Source organism: Chaetodon trifascialis, chromosome 21 (genome assembly GCF_039877785.1).
Source record: "Chaetodon trifascialis isolate fChaTrf1 chromosome 21, fChaTrf1.hap1, whole genome shotgun sequence".
NCBI lineage: Eukaryota > Metazoa > Chordata > Actinopteri > Chaetodontiformes > Chaetodontidae > Chaetodon > Chaetodon trifascialis.
The window spans coordinates 10,742,397-10,763,419 of NC_092076.1; the positions used below are offsets into that span (position 1 = coordinate 10,742,397).

A 21,023-nucleotide genomic window follows, 5' to 3' on the forward strand; every position below is an offset into this window, starting at 1 on the left:
ATTTTATTAGGGTTAGGGTTATTTTTTTAACATCCGAGTCTGGTTTGAGCTTTGTTACTTGAACTTTGCAGAAAATTCAGGATGAATCTTTACATTTTTATATGTTTATTAGAAAGGTTTCTTCTTTCTACGATTTACAAACAAACCACTGTGCTAGGATTTAAAACAATGATTTCAATGCTTGATCATGTCAATTCTTTTGTTTTCCCAAGTAGTTAAAAAAAAAAAAAAAACAGATGGTAATCCCATAAAACACATTTTTGTATTCAACAATCAGTAAAATCCTCTTCTCGTGCTGTTTTCTGACTTTCTACATGCATGTCACGTGGAAGAAAGAAAAAGTGGAGTCATGATACAAAACAGTGTCTTTCTTGTCCTTCATTTGCAAGGATGACTTGATTTCTAAGCTTCTTCTGATGCATTATGTCGTGCCACTGTGCATTATGAGCAGTAATCCAGAGGCAGATTATTAAATAGAGCCAGGTTTGCTGTGTGCTCATTTCAACAAACTACTTATGGACATACACAGCATGTAAGCACGACATAAGATGAAATAACGAAGGGCTTCAAACAGGACTTTTGCAGAGGGATCGTACATTCACAGCAGGGCCTCAAAATGAGGTAATAAAGCAGGACCCACCTTCAAATCCCTGAAAACCTGTTTCACAAATAGCTTCTTACTATGAGCAATGAACACACAACGCTGCCAGAGCAGATTAAGTCCATTTTGACTGTTAAACTGTTATATAATACACAATGTAATGATTGCAGTCAGGAATGTCTAATGTTAAAGAGAAATGCAGGTTTTCAGGTGCTTTGATAAGGCCCTCAGCTCATCAGTATATTATGCTTTTGTGGTGTATGTCCCATGCTAAACCCATTTCCACAAACAGGTAACCTGAGGCTTGTGTGGTCCCTGAGGGGTTGGGGTCAAAGGGCACTTTGTAATCCAGGCTTGGCTGTGGCACAATGCAGAAGAGCTCTGGTGGCAGCAACCTTCCAGCCAACATGGCCGCCAAACATTAAAGTCCGGCATTGCAGCATCTGTCCAGCGTCTCACATTCAGAATCCAGCTCTGAAACTTGACGTGTGTGTGAGGCACTTCTGCTGTCCATCTAATACATCTCAAACGTGATGTCATCTCCTTCCTCTTCTTCTTCCTCCTCCTCCTGTGGACCAACAGTTGACATTTATAACAGATGGATGCACAGTTGCAAAAATACAAAAGTATAACCCATTTATTTTAGCAATCGAACCTCTTCCCAGCCCAAATTCTCCTCCTCTTCATCACTGCTGTTGTCCTCAATGTCTTCATCTTCTGAATCCTGTGCGTTATACAATACAGGTGGACTGAAAACAGAGCTTTCCAACCCTCAGTGCAGCACGTGGAGTATTTCTATCATTCTATGAATTATCATTTTACAAAGTTAACCCAAAACTATGAACTGACTTTGTGCCATTGACTATCTATTAATTAGCATAAATGTAGTGAATCTGAAGAGTCATGAGTGAACCTTGAATAATTTGCATTGTTCACATGATGAATGTTTTTGTAAGAAGAGCGCATTGTGTGTTCACTTCAACTTACTGATGGTCTGTACAAGTTTTCATTTGTCATTTGTTTGGCAGCAAGCCAATGTCGACATTTCTGCAAAGAGAAAACAACAGACAATCATCTTAGAATAAAGGTTAGCAAAAAAAAGGGAAGAAATGGGAATGTTTTGTAAGTGCTTACACTGGGATGACGTGTCTGATAGGCTTTCTGCTCTGCTGGAGTCAATGCCTGAAAAATGCAAAAAGTGACACATTTTAAGGCACCGTCTGTTAAACACTGTAGTTTTTTTAAAGCATTAGAAGATGAGGATTCTTCATACCTTAAACCACTTCTGCAGCTCCACTGTGTATTTTATAATGGGGTTTTTTGCCTTCTCTTTGTAGCATTCCTTCTCCTTTTTGGAGAGGCCCTGCCATTTTTGACTGACCTTCACCAAGCGCTCCCTTGAGTTTGGATATTTCTCCTTCAGAAGTTTCATCTGATCTTTGTAGAAAATCTCTTTACCATATCTGCAAGTGAAGAAAAAGTTCAGTTTGTCTTCAGATAGACAACCCAGGATTTAATGTGCCTTAATGCTGGGGGTTTTCAGTGGTAGTGCTCACTGTGATGGCATCTTCGGCTCGCCTTGAAGCGTCCGTTTTTGACTGGCCTGCATGTTAAGGACGGAAGTCATTGTTCAAAGAGGAGATCAATCCAATGTAGTTTTTTGACGCAAAGAGTGCACAGTTACAGCACACATTCCCCAAATGTGTTTCTTCTCACCGTCAGTCTTTTGATGCCATGCTTATCAAAGATCCGCTGCTGCTCCTCCTCACCCAAAGTCTGATGAATACCAACACCAGCGTCACATTAAGCCTGTCAGCATCAGCTGAGCGCTGCACATGTAGTCTTTTAAACGACTCACCGTTAGATATTTATTCAGCTTGACCAGGTACTGACTCTTCAACTGGAAGAAATAAGCACAGTATGGAACCCAACATGATGATCTTACTTTCAGTCATGTGCTGCAGCAGTTGATGAAAAAGTAACTTTTTGTAGTGCTGTCAATGTGAATCAGTTTGTGTGTGTGTGAGTGTGTGTTCATACCTCTCTGGATCGCTTGTTGTACTCGTTCCTCTGTCGGTCAGTCAAATCTCGCCAACGTTGGGCCCACACACTCACATAGGAATTTCCCGAGACACCTGCCATGGACGCCAGTTGCTCTTTGCAGAACAGATTATAGCCATTGCTAAAGACACACATGCACAGACACACACATACACACTATGAGCTATTAGTGAATTTACTACTTGCATATTTGTTATCTTAAGTTGGCTTAGTTAATTCACCCAAAGCTTACACATAACAGGCGATTAACGACTACGACAATGCTAAAGCCTGTGAACTTTAGCTAAGTCTATAATAAGGCTTCCAGTCCGCGAGACCGTTCGATTAGGGCCTGAATGCAACGCACACGCAGCGGTAGACATGCATCATGGTACCTCCTTCAGGCATTTGGCGAGAGGTTTCAGGACATGAGAAGTAAACAAAAGGAACATCTTTGCTGTTTAATGTGCAACCAGCTGATGTGCTTAACGTGAAATCATCAAGCTGCAAAGAAACAACCTGCAAAGACTCGGTACTGACTGACTGACCCAAACCTGGAAAACCAGCTGCGAGTAGCATCGTGTGTGTGCGTTAGTGTGCGTGTGTGTGTGTGTGTGTGTGTGTGTGTGTGTGTGTGTCTTACGAAGGAGGCTTGGGAGGCAGGCCATCTGCATCTTCACCCTGCTTTAGAGAGGTCACACATCAGTTTAAAGATCATTAAGATTTAGAAACTTGCCATCAGTGTTATGTTCCCTTCCAAAGAACTACTCTCATAAGAACTGTATTAAATCATATGAGTATTATATCAATAGGTATTTTTGGGGAAAAAAGAATAAACCAAGCTAACTGTACAAACAGTACACTGGTGGCTGATGTGACCATCACTTACGTCTGGGGTGCCTGCAGAGGTGCTCTTCCTCTTTTTGTTCTTCCTGTTCCTAAAAAAAGCAAAAAATAGCTTGACACTGAATCTCCATGGGCAGCCTGGTCCAAATCGCATGTTCATGTGGTGTGATCTTAATTAAAATGTGTTCATTTACCGCCTGAACTGCAGCATTAGTCTGTCGTATTTTGCAGATGCAAGTTGGTGCTTCTTCACATATTTAGCCTGGAAAAAGTCGGTAATTCCTCATTTAAAATTTGAGGCCACAGGCAAAACCAAACGTGAAGAAGGGCTGTTTCTGCAGCAGCCACTTACTAACTGTACCTTTTCTTCATCTGGAAGCTCCTTGTACTTCTTGGCCAGCAACGCGAACAGCTTTCGGCTCTTCATTTGTGGGTACATTTCATGAAATTTGGCCCTGTTCTCCTCGTAAAAGATGGCATTTGGAGGGCTGGGTCTCTTCGGGAGTGCTGGGTTAAACTGCGGAAAAAAAATGACTCGTTAACTGAGAGCGAAACATCCGGCATTACTGGATGGCAGTACATACAAACCTCTGTCTCTGTGGTGCAGGTGAGTGCTCCACGCTAATAAAAAGCTAAACAACACTGACAACATGGAGATGTGCTTACCGTCTTGGTCCTGACAGGATTGGAAATGGCACCTTCAGCTTCAACGATGAGCTCTGTGAGGGAGCGAGTCTTGCGCATCTGAGCAGGAACAAAGACATTATGCTAAATAAACAAAATATGCAAGACCGTCTACCCCATCCACAAATACAGAAATACAGTAACACGTTTATTTAGGAATTCTTAGCTGACAGCTCAATGACAAGAAGAGCTACTGAGTGGAACATGTGGCGAAACTCACCTTTTGCAACATCTCTGTCCACTTTTCTTGACATGCTTCAGGGGAGAAAGGAGGAAAAGCCACCTTCTTCCAGTCCACAGCTTTCAGTGCTTTGCTATATGCGTTCATTCTCTCTTGTTCTGGGATGCTGGTTTTCATTGCAGCAAGAAGCTTCTGGAGGTTTGCCTTGGTCCAACCTGTGGTCACAGCAAAGGGACACAAAAGACAGAGAATCTTTAGAGAGTGTCAAAGGATATCCAGCTACTTTTTTAACTTAGATATCATCAGAGTTTAATATCAAATGGCAAAAAATAAGCGAAACCAATTATTTAATTGTACCCACCAGATTCTTCAGTGCCAGATTCATCTCCACTCATTTCCCAAACATATGTGTCTCCTCAGTCTGTTAGCTGGATGCGAACCGGGCAGCGGTTCAGATCAAATCCATCCGACTCCCAGAAACTGAACATTAACTAGCTAACTAACATATCCAGCTTAGCTATAGTTTAATTACCAAGAGATTAACAAGGAGCTAGCGATATTTAACTTCACGATATATTGATAAACTCCCGGTGTTTGAGTTACGTATGTCAGCTGAACAAGACCACCACAGTCATTTTTCTGGTCCACATGCAGACTACCTCCATGTCTGCGAGGCGGATCTTCGCTACGAATGAAATACGCTCAAAGAGAAACGTCATCCAAAAGAGCCAGAAAATAGCCAATAAGCGTACTCTTATTCTTCTTTGTGGCTATTGGTGGCTGCCAAGCTTCGCAGATCAACATTGAGATTGCACAGCGCCACCTATTGAACCGGAAGGCATTGAATCATGGCACTACATCATCTGCCTATTGACAAACTATAGAAAATATGAATGATATATATTCACTTCGCCTTAAACCTTCATTCTTGCCATGATTTGTTAATCTCATTTATTTCTGCAGTCATTTAGAGTTTTAATGCACTTGTTCATTGCTTAGACATTACTGTACTGCAGTCCTACATTAGTTGAATAGGCTGCGTAAAGACTGATTTGATTTGAGAGCACCCAGTAATTTTTGTGGGCTATCCCTGGCAATCAATCAATCAGTCAATCAATCAATCAATCAATCAATCAATCAATCAATCAATCAATCAATCAATCAATCAATCAATCAATGACAGACAATATAAGAAACAGGATCTCTGCTTTCTCTAAAATTCATTTAAAAAAAAGGCTACTCACACTCAATGAAGTTGATGGGTCTTTTGGGAGGTAGTTTTTATTATTTATAGAGAAAAGGCAAGAAGACAGCAACAAAACACACAGTGTAAATCTTAACAACACACACAAAAATTCAACTTTTTCTCTCTCCTTGCATTGTTGTGTTGTTCTTTGCTCAGTGTTACTTGGTTGATGAAATATCTACACTTGTCTGTCATCATTGCCTTGTAAGTCATGCATTACTTAATTCAGAGTATGGATTTTAGTTGCATCAAAAAAGTGAATATAACAATAATTTAAGTGGCACATGTTACATTACATTCAATGTGCGGTTGCTTGGAAAAAACATACTACTTTGGCTTCCAACACTACAATATTTTCCACTCACCATTCAGTCTCTCCATTTTTCACTGAAGAGGGTTTTTTTTTTTTTTGATTTCATGTATTCTGAATAATTTAAAAAGCATTTGCATTTTTTTTTACTTACTTACTAACTACTTACTTTTTTGTAAAAACATGCCTGTGTTTTATGAATACTCCCAGCTTCAGTGGTGTATATAGCATAAGCTATCTGAAACAAAACAACATGACGAAAAGAATTCACCTGAGTGATTGTTGAAAACTCTTCAGGAATGCTCTAAACAAGACAGTTTTCACCATAAAGATAAACCTATATCTGCATTTTCTCTGAAAAAAACACTCAGAGCATGTTTGTGCTCTTAGGTAGATGAAACATTCATTTGAGCCATATATAAAATAAACATATTTTTCTTAAAATAAAATGTTGCTGGCAGCTGTCATAGAAGACATCTACAATGGCATCTGAGATTCAAAGTACACATCTTGCCCCGGCTCCTCCTCGAATGTCACTTTGGCGTCATCAGCATCCAACTAAAACAGACACAGAAAAGTTAGTGTTTAACACTCACACACACAAGATGATGCTACTCGCAGCTGGTTTTCCAGGTTTGGGTCAGGTAGTCAGTTCCAAGTCTTTGCAGGTTGTTTCTTTGCTTGATGATTTCACGTTAAGCACATCAGCTGGTTGCACATTAAACAGCAAAGATGTTGCTTTTGTTTACTTCTCATGTCCTGAAACCTCTCACCAAATGCCTGAAGGAGTTGCCATGATGCACTGACATGATATCAACCGCTGCGTGTGTGTTGCATTCAGGCCCTAATCGAACGGTCTTGCGGACTGCATCCAGCCTGGAAGCCTTATTATAGACTCAGCTAAAGTTCACAGGCTCAGCTTTCCATATATTCCTACAAGTGCTGCTTACATCTGCAGTTACTTTACGGAAATAATATGAGGGAACCACTTACACATTTCATTTCCAGTTCAGTGAAGAGACGGCCAGTCATGAACATGCGTAGAGGGATAGTGAGGATGAGTATGAAGGGGAGTGCGAGGGACACCGGACTGGACTTGATAATCCACAAGGCTGCCAGGCACACTATCTGGATGGCAGTGAACAAGTGCATTCGTCCTGTGCTCACCTGCAGACAACAGATAGAAGTATTAGTCACATAGACATGACTGAACACTTTCTGGCTTGTGATGTGATTTAGAGGCTTCAACATACAGTATGTGTCATGATATGAGTTCAACAGTGGTGGAGGAAGTATTCAGATCCTTTACTTGTACTAATACTACACTCTGAAAATACTCCATTACAAGCATGAGTCCTGGTTTGATGCATTCATCATCATGCATTCATGTGAAAGCAGCATTTTGCCTTTGTAGTTGGCTGGGGTGGAGCGAGACATCGTTTAACATCATGGCATCTCATGATCCGTTTTCTGAAGCATGGTAGTTATCGTGTAATCATGGGACTCTTACTCTGGTGGCGTACGGTTCATCAGGGTGGTATTTCTTAGGGATGAGCAGAAGCAGCATCCGATCCCACAGCTGGATGCCGTTGAGTGAGGTGACACCCATGTAGAGAAAGATCCCAAACAAGGCCGACATTGGAATCATCTTCAGGATCGGCTCCATCAAAATTGACAGACCTTGTGACAAATAGGTGTTCAGATAAAGGGTGTGTTTTAATGACAGGCCTGCAGATTTCTAGACATGTAGTCATAGAAAATATAAATTAAGACTGAAGGATTAGACACCGCCTACCGACAAGCAACGCCACCAGAATGCCACTGATCCTCTGCTCCATCACCTTTTCAATCACAGGTTTTGGTCCTTTGCTCATGACAGTGAGGGCGTTGGCATGGGTGACAGATCGCACCGTGGCAGCACTGAGCCATGGCACACCGAATATTGCACTGAGCCCTCCCATGCCAACTAAAACCAGCAAGTCAAAGTGGAACCCAGAGCCTTTGACCATCTTCCTCTCAGGTTTGCTCACAATCAGACTGTTAACAGGTGCGACATATGAATCAAGTTTGATTAAAGCCAGGACATGTTTTCTGAGGTTGATAATTCAGATAATTTGTTGACTCACGTTGTGATCTGAGACTCCAGAAAGATCAGAATGAAGACGAGCAAGGCTGGGACGCAGCACGCAAACATCAGCCACACAGGGAAAGGCCTGTGCTCGCCGAAGGGGTTGATAAGCCAGCCCCTTTTGGCCGGGTTGGAAACCATGAGACCTTTGGGAACAACTAGTTTCTATAAAAGAAAAGACACAAGTTATTAATAAAGTCTGGTCACTCTAATGAGTATTTTAAGTCTTCAAACAATAGGGTACCGACTGTTCAAACTGGCTATTACCCATCATAAAGCAGATTCAATGGACAAAAATCCACAGTCCTTGCTTTGCTCACATGTTTCCAGAAATATACATGAAATCAAATCAAGTGAATATCTCCTAAAGTTAAGTCTAAAATTCTTTCTTTGTATTTCTATAATGAGCTGCAGGGGGAAAAGCCTATAGCCTATGACCTTTAGCTGAATGTTTTCAGCACATAAACTGGACTTGGAAGCTTGAACTCATGGACCAACCTGAGTGTAGGTGTCCTGAATGCTGTAGTCCACGACAATCATGAGGAAAATGGAAATAGGCACGCCAAAGTCACCAATCAAACGCCTGATCTGGTAAGCATAGATCACAAACAATTTAAACAAAATTGTTTAAAATTTGATTAATAACATAAATTACCTGCTACGACTGAAACTAGGAACAGACTCCACAATCACCGCCAATTCACCTTTCCAGGAAGAAAAGTGCCATTCTTGAACTGTCGCAGGAAGAAAGCAATAAAAAAGCAGCCCATCATGAGGCACATGGAGAGCAGGGCTGTGTTGGGGTAAGGTGATTTGATAGTGTTGATGATAACAGTCGTGTTGCCGGTAGCATTGTCATACAGGATCGTCTCTTCCACCCTCGGGTGCCAGGGATTTTCTAGAGTTGAATTCAGGTGATCATAATTCAGAATCAGCGGATGGGCCTTGAATATCTAAAGAGAAAGATGAAGAAAGATTAGAATCTGTCGTGAGAAACGTGACATTAATCACAGACATTAATACCCCATTTACACCTGGTATTATCTCATTTTCATACCAGGTGGAAATGAAGTCTATTTCATTTGGAGAGATGAAATGTGTGAAATGAATGAAGATGGTTTTACCCTCCCTAGCTTGGCAAAGGTTTCATAGATGAAGATGAGGGAGATGAGGATGGAGAAGATTTCCTGGGTGAAGCGGGAGATGAAACGCACCAGGAAGCTGCCCTCAAAGGCCACGATGACCACCACAATGATGACCAGCCACACTCCAACCCATACTCTGCCCACAATGTACTCAATGTCCTGAGACTTGCAGAACTGAATGAAGCAAACAGGGGATGAGTTGAGCATGGTGGGATCATAAAAAAACTACAGTTCCCCAAGATATGGATAGAACTTACAGCAAAGAAAGCCTCCTCAAACACTAACAGAGGACCTGAGAATCCAATCACTAGGACGGGCTGAGCTGCGACGAAGCAGAAGATGATCCCCTGAATGCTGGTGGAGATGAGGAGCTCTGAGACGCCCATCATGTTGTCCACCTTATCAGCTGTAGGGGCAACGATGACGGCAAAATAAGATCTATCTCTTGCAACACCAATATCATGTCAAAGAAATATGCACACATACCCAGCAGTCCTCCGAAGGTGATGGCTGGAGAAAGGGCGGCAAAGTAGATGAAGATGACGGCAGCAAGGACCTGTGCGTTAAGAGCATCTGTGATGTCGCTCTTGTAGTACTGGTAGCGCCTCTTTATGTCTCGAATCATGCCGCCAAACGGTCTACCAGTGCGGGACAGGGGGTCTTCAGGTGCAGACCCAGTAGAGATGGAAACTTGGGGAAAACAATTTTAATTCAATGTGAATACTATGAATTAATAATAGAAAACCATTGCAGCAAATAATTGGTTTGTTCGTGGTCTACGACTGGTGCTGTAGTTTTGGTAGCGCTCACCCCTGCGAGGCTTGGACTCCAGGCGCGGCGTGGGATTGGAGGCCTGGAACCTGTCCTGCAGCAGTTTCTTCTGAAAGCTGATGATCGAGGTGAGCATCGCTTCGTTCTGGATCTCAGTGGGCGGGATGACAATGCTGCAGTCCATGAAGTCGGAGACAGCGTCCGTCAGCTCACGGGCGGTCTTTGCCTGAAACGCTGCCTGATTGAACACCTGGGATGGAGATGGTGGAGGGGATTTTCAGACAGTACATGGCAGCAACAGGGAGCATTGGACATACATATCTATTTCATACTATCAATAAATTCTGCATGTAAATTATGAGATGACTGTATGTGTATCATGGCCTTCATGGACTTCATATGTGATAACTATGATCAGTTTGGTTACAAATGGCCTGCATCTAAACCTGAACACAACACTGTAGCTGACATTGATAGGGAAAGGGATAATTAACCTCTATAATCACATATGCATAAGAAGGCAGAATCAGTCAGCAAAGGGACAAGATTTCGGTATCTGTGGTTGTACTTTCTGTGTGTAGTCTGTGTAGTATTAACCAATCATGTCTGAACAAGTTTGGTTGCATGCAGGTAAAGAGGCTGTGTGGAGAGCAAAAGAGGCCGAACACATTGGCAATCTTGGAACCCATAAGCTGTCATCTGACAATGATTTAGCTTTTTATTAGCTTTTTTTATTTTGTCTGCATTCATGTGCAAATATCTGTTTATAGAGATTAACTGAAACACGGAGCTGTTCACAGATTTGTCATGTTCTTCAATTGTAAGTCTGTTTCGATGCCCTAATGTGTTTGCTGCTTTAACATGGACTCCACTGCTGGAGTCCACTACAGAAGACTCAAGACTCAGTTTGGACTCTGTGTGCACTTGAATGAACAACTTGCTATTAGACTTGAGCATGGAAATGTAAAAAAATATCGCACAGTTAATGTAATATTGTCACTCGGCTGCCCAGCAACATCTTTAAAAGTTACCTTCAACTCATTCTGTTTTGTTAATGTGTCCCTGCTCGTACACTTAAGCTCTTTATAAAGTGTAGGTTAACTCACTTTATCAGCCATCAGTGCTGCCATAGCACGGCCAGTCTCGTGATAGTCCACGTCAGTCTTGCTGGGGCCCACCAGAACAAAGACGAAGCGTACCGGCACCGGGGCCTCCAAGGCAGAGTCGAGCGCCACCGATTCCTTCAGACGCACAAACGCGACTGTGGGCCTTTCCAGAAAGTCCAAGGCTCCTGGATCAAAGCGATAGAAATATTAGATTCATAGATAAACCCACGCATAGACAATGGGAGGAAACAAACCAAAACACACACACTGTACTTCAGATCCTAATGAAAACAATACAAACAATGGCTTACCTACTAGCACCATGGAGGCTTCTACACGGTCAGATTCATCCATCTAAAGGGACACAGAATGAGCAGATCAAGTGTGTCACAGCCCTTAAAACTAAATAAGATCCAATAAACACGCAAAATTTGAAACATCGATTAATCCAAAAAGGAGGAATGAGGAACAGAATAAAAACAGTCACTTTGACCTTTATGATCACGGCCATCTATGACACTTACTCTTTCCTTCACTGAGAACTTCTGCAGGTCCATCCCATCAGACAGAGCTTGTCTCTCTGGGTCATCTGATTGGCTGGGGGGAAAAAACAGCATTGCATCATTGGCTGTTTGTGGCTGCGATGACAGACAAGCAAACTATCCACTGCAATCATTCAATGTAATAGATGATTAGATATTAGATGAGGAGCAGGTGAATTTTCATTTTGAATGAGATGAGACAAGTTTGAAATATTATGGACTATATTTCATGCTTTAGCCCATCATTGATTTTTGTAAATATATGTTTATTGTGGATTTGATGCCGGCAACATGTTTCAGCAAGGGGAAACAGCTGGCCTGGCTCCCTCCAAAGGCAACAAAATCTGCCCACCAGTGGCTCTAAAGCTTTCTAACTCCACATTATATCTTGTTTGTTTAATCTGAACAAAAACTGAAGTGTAAAAATAACAATTCACAGTTTCATGTGGAATTATTTCTTGGCTGGGGCCAGCCTCCAGATTTTGTTATCATTGGTCAGAGCCAGGCTAGCTAGTTCCACTGCCTCTGGTTTCTATGCTAAAAAAAAGTAAATAAAAGTTGGGCAACTTGAAGATTTAATTTAGATTTCTCATCTTGAACAAAAGATTGAAAACACAGCACTGTGTAGTATACTGTTTATACCCTTTTGGAGTGACCTGAAGTGACTGCAGTACACACTGGTCACCTGTAATAAAGACTTAAACAGGCAGGTAGAATGGTTTGGTGGTCAGAGACGGTGCTTCATAATTGCAGGTTTGGTCTCCACCACAGTTACGTGTTCAGCTTTCTCTGAGCAAGAAACTGAAACGTTCCCGTCTCACTTGCAGCTGAAAGCCTAAATGTAGGTCATTTATGTTTGAGTCACCGCTGGGTGATGTCTTGGGGCATACCTGCGGTTTTGAAGCAGAGATTTGAGCACTCCTTCCCGGTCTCCAGCTCTGATCTCCTTCTTGTTCACCATCTCGCTGACCATCTTCTCGGCGATGGTGGCCAGGGTCCGCTCTTCACAGTCAAATATCATCACACCTGTTGGAAAAGAGTCAGAGGCGATCATGAAGAGGAGTGAAGGTGTGGTTTGAGAGCTAATATAGGGATGCATCAATGTGTAAACACCACGTAACTGTTGCAGCTGGTACAGGTTTGACTAAGTTTTACTATACTATCATCAATGAAAATGACTCATAACATATTGTTGCTCATACTTTATAATAATATTCTAAATTTACAAAGTAACTAAAGCTGTCATGTAGAGTGGAGTAAAACATAAAATATGTCCCCCTTAAAGCAGTGGAGAATAATATATATTAAAGTACCTCAAAATATACTTAAGTACAGTACTTGAGTGAACATACTTGATTACTTTCCACTACTGAAAATGATACATGCTCATGTTTTCATCGATTTTCCTCCCTGACCTGTGTTCATGGTGCGGCGCAGCTGGATGAGGCTCTTGAAAGTGAGGTAGGAGATGTGCGAGGACCCCCACACCCCAGACTGAGGGTCGAAGCTCTCCTCGTAGCCCCCCCATCGGCCCGTCTCCTGCCAGTAGGTCTGCTGCTTCTGGTCCTTCATTAGCTCCCTCAGCTCCACGTACCTCTGACGGCACACAGAAGACACAGTGGTAAACACCGGCTGATACGGACATGAGCGTGGGACATGAACATGCTTGTGTCTGCCAGACAGAGAGTGAAAATGTGGATGAGGCAGGTGGACGAATTGAGCTCGCACCTCCCACAAGTGAGCATGTGGTGAACAGCTGTGGTTTCACTGGTCACTTCCTACCTGTCAGTGTGTGTCGCTCTGAGTGAAGGATGGGAGGACGAGAATTTGATACTAAATGACTGTAATTTTGATAGATAGTCCCACAGACACACACTGTTGGAGCCTCTTCTTAGCTTCCACTGAAATTTAGAGGTCATGATCAGCTTTTTTAATGTACATATGAATATGTCAGTGTTATTTTCAGCAGCAGTCTTGGTTAATATTATCACCACAACTGTTAATATTGAGATGTATCGATAATTACACTTAAAAACACGTGTCTAAACACAGTTAGAAAGTGCTTTTTAGTAAAAACAACAAAGCAAAACACAGCAAAAATGTCAAATTTTCTAAAACAATGAGGCAGTGTGGCAGGAGAAGGATACAAATAAAATAAAAAGACAATATTAAAAATGGAATTCATTTTAAAGAATAGATTAAATACTGGAAAGGGCTGTCATTTCTATCATTTTCTTGGCAGCAGCAGTGTGGACATGGATTAGAATAATGTGCAAAGGTGTTGTCCAGGTGACACTTTGTGTCTATAAGGTAAACATGGTGGCTGTTCTGCTTCAACAGCCAGCAGGCTCCAGGCTCTGGGCCACTGCTCGTTTCCGGTGTGGACATGACCGAGGGCTCGCCCTGGACATGTTTGGACTGTCAATATATGTCGTGTGCCTGGAGTGGAGATACAGTGTGTGTGTGTGTGTGTGTGTGTGTGTGTGTGTGTGTGTGTGTGTGTGTGTGTGTCCTTTACCTGACACTCTGCACTGGGGTTGGCGTTGGTGTTGATGTTCCAGCCAGCTGGAACAGACACAATGGACCCAATTAAAGACCACTCTGTTTTTCACCACCAACACATTGTTTCTATTAGTACAGTGAATAACACGAGCTGAGAATAAGTTCCCCGTTTCATCGCTGAATTTGCTTTCATACAAATTTTAAAGTTTGAATAAAATGTGTGTGTTTGGGTGCATTTATTTAAAAAAATAATGAGGTTCATCTTGACTTTGCTTGTCCAGAGTTTTGCAGGAAAGCGGTAAAAAAATGAGTTCAATGAATAATAAAGAGACATAAATTGTACAGGAAATATGGATTCAGGTTGATGGCGGATGACTTTGGGCTTACGTAAAATATCACCAGAGTGTCAATTTTATCTTGGATTGGACCTGGGCACTGGAGTTGTCTGTGACAACAGAATTATTTATTTCCAAAACACAGCTGAGCAAAGGGGTGGAAGATTCAGATTAGACAGACTAGACACTGTCTACAGTCCATCCGTCGGTGTGTGTGTGCGTGTGTGTGTGTGTGTGTGTGTGTGTGTGTGTGTGTGTGTGTGTGTGTGTGTGTGTGTGTGTGTGTGTGTGTGCATTTATGTGTGTGTGTATCATCTAGTGCAAATTTGCACGTTCCTGTATGTACAATTATATCATGTGAGTAGGTGTTCGTGCAGTGTGCTGCATGTCTGCAGATGTAGCTTCACAATTTTCTATCAAGCGCCAAGTGTCTGTTTGTAATTATCAAGATGCCAATTTAGCAGTTTGGTTTTGCATCCAAATACGTTTCTGCATCTAACACAGAAGAACACTTTCAGCAAAATACACATTTCATGATGTTTCAAAATGCAACATGAGTGTCCACTTTACAAAAATTGCTTTTTTTTTTGTCAGTGTCAAAAATGGGAAGATGCTACTTATTAACTATTAATTTTCATTCCTTTTGCACAAGCAAAATCTCTTTTGCAAGTTCAAACATTTTTGTTCTTTCACATTATATGATTTGTGTGTGTCAGCCCTTCTTCTAGTTGCCGTTGCAGCATCAAATTTGTGTGACCAACTGACACACAAGCTCATCATAAATCAAACTGGACCTGCTCTCCTGAAGATGCCTGATCACTTCTAGTGACTGGTCATCCCATGACTTGAAGTGCTGAGAGTCTCCTTTATGCATTTTGTAATGAATATTAAATTTTTTTTTACACGTTATTAAAGCATGAAATCTGAAATCTTCATTGCATTCTGGGACTTACTTTGTTGTAAAGTGTTTGCAGAACTTTGTAGCTCTGACATAATTTCAATAAAACTGAAGCACTTTGAAAATCATCCAACTGCAGTTTTGACCATAAGACAAAAATGTGTGCAGTGCTCTGTTCCCATGCTACAAAGATACTACAAGTTTATTTTTGCACAACTACCATTGATAGCTGTGGCAGAAAAGGTGACACTTACCTCCTGCAGGCACTCGCCAAGCCGACAGCACTGACAAGCGACTGACCCCAGAATGGCAAAAAAGTGTGACTTTATAAACACCACCTCTTTAAAGCTGCCTCTGTGTGTATGTGTGTGTATGTTGATAATGGGTGGGACTAATATATGCATGCACACACACACAAGTGGACATGCACGCTCTAATTCTCTCCGAAACACACATCCAACAGAGTGATGTGTTCCGGTCTTGCCCATAATATTGATAGTAAACACAGTGGCTTGGTATGAGCAGAAAACCAGTCGCACTGTGTCATTATCCAACCAGCATCTTATCACATTTAATGTCTGTGTTTGGAGGACAACAAAGGCTTGGATTACACTGCTGGGCCTGCCAGCTCACCTTCAACACCACCAGGCCAGAGAGTGACACTTTGGGTGAAGTCGGCTTTCTTTTCATCTTCCTCCTCTCCCTTTAAGGTGGCGATGATCTCATATCTGTCCATCGCCTGAAACTGAGGCCTGAGACATGACATTTAGTCAGCCATACATCAGAGTTTGGCATTGAAAAAAGCTGAGTTAAGGTGACTCACCCACTGAAAGGGACGTAAATGGAGCACTCATGTTCATTTTTGCTCTGTTTGATAAAAAACAACACATGGAACCACATTTAATCATATCGAAACCTTATTTTTCATCCTTTTGGACGACATTTGGATGTTTCATTCATTAAAGGGTTATTCCAGCAATGTAATACTGTACTCTCATAAAGTTGGATGACTTTCTTTTATCAATAACAAAACAATATGTACATACAGTATGTGCAATCAAGACTGATCATTCCAGGGATACAGCCTGAGCATGTGAAATGAATAGATTGAGCAAATAAAAGAATAAAATAAAATAATATGGCCACACTTCAAAATACAGCCTATAATTCACAGAGCAGTGGTGCTGTTTGAATGAGGCACTAATAAGATGCTTGATACTACTTAAATGTAGGTGCAGAGGAAGAAAACTGAGCTATGGGGAACAAGGGATTAAAATTTGGGTATTTTAGAGGAAAAGAGAAATAAATTGTACTCTATTATTATTATTATTATTTTTTATTTTAGTTTGAAGTACACTACACTTTAAGGTACTAAAATCTAAAAGGATCCCTGTCTGGATAGTGTGTGTGTGTGTGTGTGTGTGTGTGTGTGTGTGTGTGTGTGTGTGTGTGTGTGTGTGCGTGCGTGCGTGCATGCGTGCATGCGTGTGTGCTTCCACTCACTGTCCTGAGCGACTGGTCAGAGGCCATTGTACAACCAAGTCCTTCACTGCTGATAAGTCAGCAGTATTGACAGTTACCTGTAACACAGAGCAGTTTTTCCTCTCCAGAAACACTTAAAAGAGATGGAGTCAGACATGACAGTGTTTAAATGTGTCAGACTGCTTTAACACTCTGTTATCCATGTTTACTTTACAGCTGTTGCAACATATGCGCCTGCATATTTCACCAATTTGTTGTCAGCAACAGTCTCAATTTGTTGACCTCATTCGTCATACTTGACAACATAAAATTTAATTTATCCCATAGCATTTATGTCATAATAGGCAAATGAGATGTATTTACTCACCCATATACACTGTGTTATTCAACAAATGCAGCAATTCAGCAACTTAAGTATTTAGTATACATGTATGGAAACTGTATAAACTGTAAATAGAGGATACCAGCAGCAGCCCATCAGCTGTGATGCATCATTAGTTCCATGAGCAGAATTTTATCTATTGATTATATGGTATATATATGGTTATTGTATATATATGGTTATAATCAGTAACCTGTCATATAATAACAATAATAATAATAATAATAGTGAAACTCAGCATTTTTGGTGCTGTCTGCATTGAAGGTCTCATTTGACAAATAATTTCTGTGAGAAATAAATAAAGGAAGTTTTACCTGTGGAGCGTTTTTCCAGGTGTTGTTCAGTTTGTGCTCACAGTTGAGACACCAGGACTCACAGCAGTAGAGAGACGCACACCCTAAGGAGCCCCTTGTCAAAACTGAATCTAGCCCACTGATGAGCGGTCGGTACGCTCATGAGTCAGCATAAACTGACCTCAGAACAGTGTTTCAAAGGGGCTCTAACACTCGGAGGCTCCAACACCAGTAACCCACCCTCCCCTCACTCGGACACGAGCGAGATAAAAGCGGTCCAGAGGTGCACGGATGCTATCAGCCATCCACATCTGGCTCACACAGGGGGCTATTCGACTGTAGACGACCCCTCCTTCGACCCCCCAACCGCACCCAGCAAGGGGCCACAGGTAGAAGTTCTCAATCACAAAAACAGAGTCGTGAAAGTTATTGTTAAAAATCATGTAGAAACAGTGATGGCGAAGCTTTAACAGACGTTTTATGTGTTTTTGTGCAGGATGGGCTTCCAGTGTTTGTGCAGGTGGTGTTAAGGAAGAAAGCTTGCTCCTTCATATGCATGATAGATACACAAACACTCTCGGTGAGACTCAGTCACCTCCGTGAGATTAATATTTGTTAGCTTTTTCAGTTTGATGAGCTTAACATAAAAGGCAGTAGTGGCACTGGCTAAATCAAATATATAATAATTCGGAAGAAGAGATTTGGTTTTTAGGTTTGAGCCAGAGAAGCTACAGTTGTCGTTGTTGTTATTGTGTGCAAGGTGCTGATATGATAACACACAGGGTTATTTTGAGAATGTAGTGACAGCAGCACAGAGGGAGAGGCTTTATCTACTGAATGCACTGAGCACAAAAATGAATCCAAAAGGGGGGAAAAAAAGAAAAAAGAAGGTAAAACCACAAGTGCAAAGTGATTCCTTTTACTCAAGTACTCTACTTTGGGACATGCTGAAGAGCACTCTGAGGAATCATTTCACATAATGTGCACTTTAAAAAAAAAGTTAACAATATTTTTATGATGCTTTTCAGCATATAAACATGAACACAGACAAATTAGAACAATAGACCGAACAATACCAACCAAACACACACAAGAACTAAACTAAGTGTTGAGTTACATCCTCAATACACGCTGTACATAACACATAATATCAATAAAAACATCATACATACATCATATATATAATGATAAATTACAAAATGTTAAAAAAACAAGGCAATATATATCGCCTTTTTGAAATGGGGGTTGTTTCATGACTACAGATTTAAAGGCTTATCAGACATGCTGCATGCTGGAGGAGCATAGACACTGATCCAAAGGATTTTCCTTTACAATCTGGCAACTCAAAAGCTGCTTTGCAAACTCTTGAAATGATATACAAAGAATGAAAAAAAGGATTTATTAACCATTAATGACATGCCCTCATAAAGTGTGTTATCCCAGAAATGCCAATGCATTGCCTTCGTGGTTGCAATGCAATGTCACCACAATATAATTAAGAATCAAAATTAGCTGTTCGAAAAACGTAACTTCTAGAAGGTTACAGCACAAGCTTTATTATTATGTGTTGACCAAAGACACGTAAGGTTGATGCACGTACAATTGTGTCTCTGAACCTCTGACTGCTTGACGGTCTTCAGCTCAGCAGGGGGCAGCATTGTTTTAGCCACAGCATCATCTTCATCAGTGAGAGTGTGACTGATATCTATGAGACACACAAGATGCTGATTCTTCAGTTTCATGTACAGTCACCAGCGGTTTTCCAGGCTGCATGTTCTTGAGCTAATTCAGATTATCTCCAAGGCAAACATGTTATTGAGTTGATGTTTTTTTTTATTATTTATTTATTTTTTTATCTCTCAGATGCATTGTGATGAGACACCTCACGGAAAAAGTGTTTTAGTGTTTGTTTAATTTCTCACTTTTATTTCCTTGGATACTTTTTTTTTTTTTTTTTTTTTACCAAGTTTCCAATTGAAACAGCATCTTCATCTTGATTTAAGTACAAATTTGAAGTATTTTTGTGCAGTCTTTTCTTTTCTTTATAGGGAGAAATGTTATACTTTTCTCAAATGAAGTCAGTCGATTTGAACTGATTTACAGAAAATGAATTGGCTGTTTTGGTAATCAAAGTTTCTCATGTAAAAATGCAATTTCATGGTGCCAAATGTGAGGATTTTCTGCATTTCAATTTACAATTTATGGAGAACATAATCAGCAGACTAATCCAGAATTATTCATTAGTTGTGGTCCTGAACAAAATAGTTCAGACAGCTACAACAGTAAAATGCTGCTCTTACATTTAATCAGGGATAATAATCTAATAATTTTCAATGCAGGGTTTTTGCTTGTAACAAAGTATATTTGCAGAATGACATAAGTATTTTTATATAAGTTAAGTATCTGAATACTCCACCACTGCCTGGACATGAACTCTCATCCTCAAAGAAGAAAAACCACATTTTTTAGGAGAGTCCATCCTGGAAAGAAGTCAGAACATACACCCACCGACCACTTCAGGTGTCCAATTTACTGCAATCAAGTAGATCAGTTCAAAATAAATTCTGCCTTGACAAAAATAATAATAATGTTCAGTCTTGATTGACATTATCACACATGTTAATTTAGCTTCATGTTTATCATTGTTGGACTGAACTGCATTATATTGACAGGTGTTTTTTATATCTTGTCCTCTCATTTCCATACATGAGAAGGGCAGAACACTTTTCATCATAATGCATTCCAGCACAGCACCACCACCCACCACGATCTCAATAACAAACAGCTCCGGAAAAGCAGAATTCATGGCAGAGCTGTTGTACTGGATTGCATTGTACAATTTGAGGAAAAGAGCCACTTTAACCAAAAGAACAAACACATTTGCTCAGAGTTGATCAGTATATTAAACTAGTCGAGATCAAGGGCTCAGTTTGTCATTTTCTTCTAAGTCAGTGTCGTTTTGTGTTACGTGCTCGTTATGCACTTAATAGCTTCTACCATAAAAAGTGCAACAGTACAACACAAAGCATCTGCACCTCTGTGATTCCGTGTCTGGATTCAGCACGTTAATATTGTGTCTGTGAGTGCATGTACTCGCTTCACATCAGCCAGATCTGTGTGTCTCTGAATGCATAATGGGCTGCATTGACAGTCAACAGCCTGAGGCTCATTTTTACCCCCGTGTGTTAAACCGAACTGTGTCTGCTCACATCTGATCAATACAAAGGCCTGTTCACCCCCCCCCCCCACGAGAAAAGTCCCTTCAGTGCCTGCTGAACGTCGACAGAGAAACTGTCCATTGAAACCCCATTGAAATCAATACTTTTATTATTGATCCAGAGGGGGCAAGCAAACATGTTCTACACAAACACGTGGACATCATGGGCAGACATGACTGGATGTACAATATCGGCATAGGCACACACGCCTTAACCGTGTCGTTGACAGTGGAGCTTGCTGGGTTCAGGTCAGGTCACAGTTGAAAGGTCATGCTACAAGTTCTTCAACAGGGGAGACGCGTTCATTCATTCA

The 21,023-nt window shown here is 41.1% G+C and overlaps 2 protein-coding genes across 2 annotated transcripts; both read right to left on the minus strand.

Moving 5' to 3' along the window:
- Positions 1–91: 91 nt before the first annotated feature.
- On the minus strand, positions 92–5,045 carry LOC139349671 (nucleolar transcription factor 1-A-like). Its single transcript, XM_070990626.1, has 16 exons — positions 4,714–5,045; positions 4,392–4,567; positions 4,154–4,231; positions 3,849–4,004; positions 3,682–3,749; positions 3,531–3,579; positions 3,285–3,322; positions 2,642–2,783; positions 2,460–2,501; positions 2,318–2,377; positions 2,158–2,204; positions 1,875–2,064; positions 1,736–1,783; positions 1,589–1,648; positions 1,257–1,325; positions 92–1,169 (listed from the first exon to the last, which is right to left on the minus strand). Exons 1-16 carry the CDS (start codon positions 4,745–4,747, stop codon positions 1,116–1,118), a joined length of 1,311 nt encoding a protein of 436 aa, XP_070846727.1. The 5' UTR covers positions 4,748–5,045; the 3' UTR covers positions 92–1,115.
- A 558-nt stretch (positions 5,046–5,603) lies between these two features.
- On the minus strand, positions 5,604–14,161 carry slc4a1b (solute carrier family 4 member 1b (Diego blood group)). Its single transcript, XM_070991009.1, has 17 exons — positions 14,119–14,161; positions 13,016–13,196; positions 12,491–12,626; positions 11,583–11,655; positions 11,370–11,412; positions 11,059–11,243; positions 9,992–10,202; positions 9,668–9,871; positions 9,439–9,587; positions 9,161–9,355; positions 8,741–8,989; positions 8,535–8,624; positions 8,035–8,201; positions 7,704–7,945; positions 7,419–7,588; positions 6,902–7,075; positions 5,604–6,466 (listed from the first exon to the last, which is right to left on the minus strand). Exons 2-17 carry the CDS (start codon positions 13,170–13,172, stop codon positions 6,386–6,388), a joined length of 2,526 nt encoding a protein of 841 aa, XP_070847110.1. The 5' UTR covers positions 13,173–13,196; positions 14,119–14,161; the 3' UTR covers positions 5,604–6,385.
- Positions 14,162–21,023: the final 6,862 nt, after the last annotated feature.

Coding starts and splice junctions, on each gene's coding strand:
- slc4a1b (XM_070991009.1), bottom strand. CDS start 13,172: ATGAAGGACCAGAAGCAGCAGACCTACTGGCAGGAGACGGGCCGATGG. Junction 10,203..11,058: donor CAGCACTGATGGCTGATAAA/GTGAGTTAACCT, acceptor TCTCCATCCCAG/GTGTTCAATCAGGCAGCGTT. Junction 8,625..8,740: donor GCACTTTTCTTCCTGGAAAG/GTGAATTGGCGG, acceptor TATGCTTACCAG/ATCAGGCGTTTGATTGGTGA.
- LOC139349671 (XM_070990626.1), bottom strand. CDS start 4,747: ATGAGTGGAGATGAATCTGGCACTGAAGAATCTG. Junction 4,232..4,391: donor GGACAGAGATGTTGCAAAAG/GTGAGTTTCGCC, acceptor GTTCCTGCTCAG/ATGCGCAAGACTCGCTCCCT. Junction 3,580..3,681: donor CTAATGCTGCAGTTCAGGCG/GTAAATGAACAC, acceptor TGCTTTTTTTAG/GAACAGGAAGAACAAAAAGA.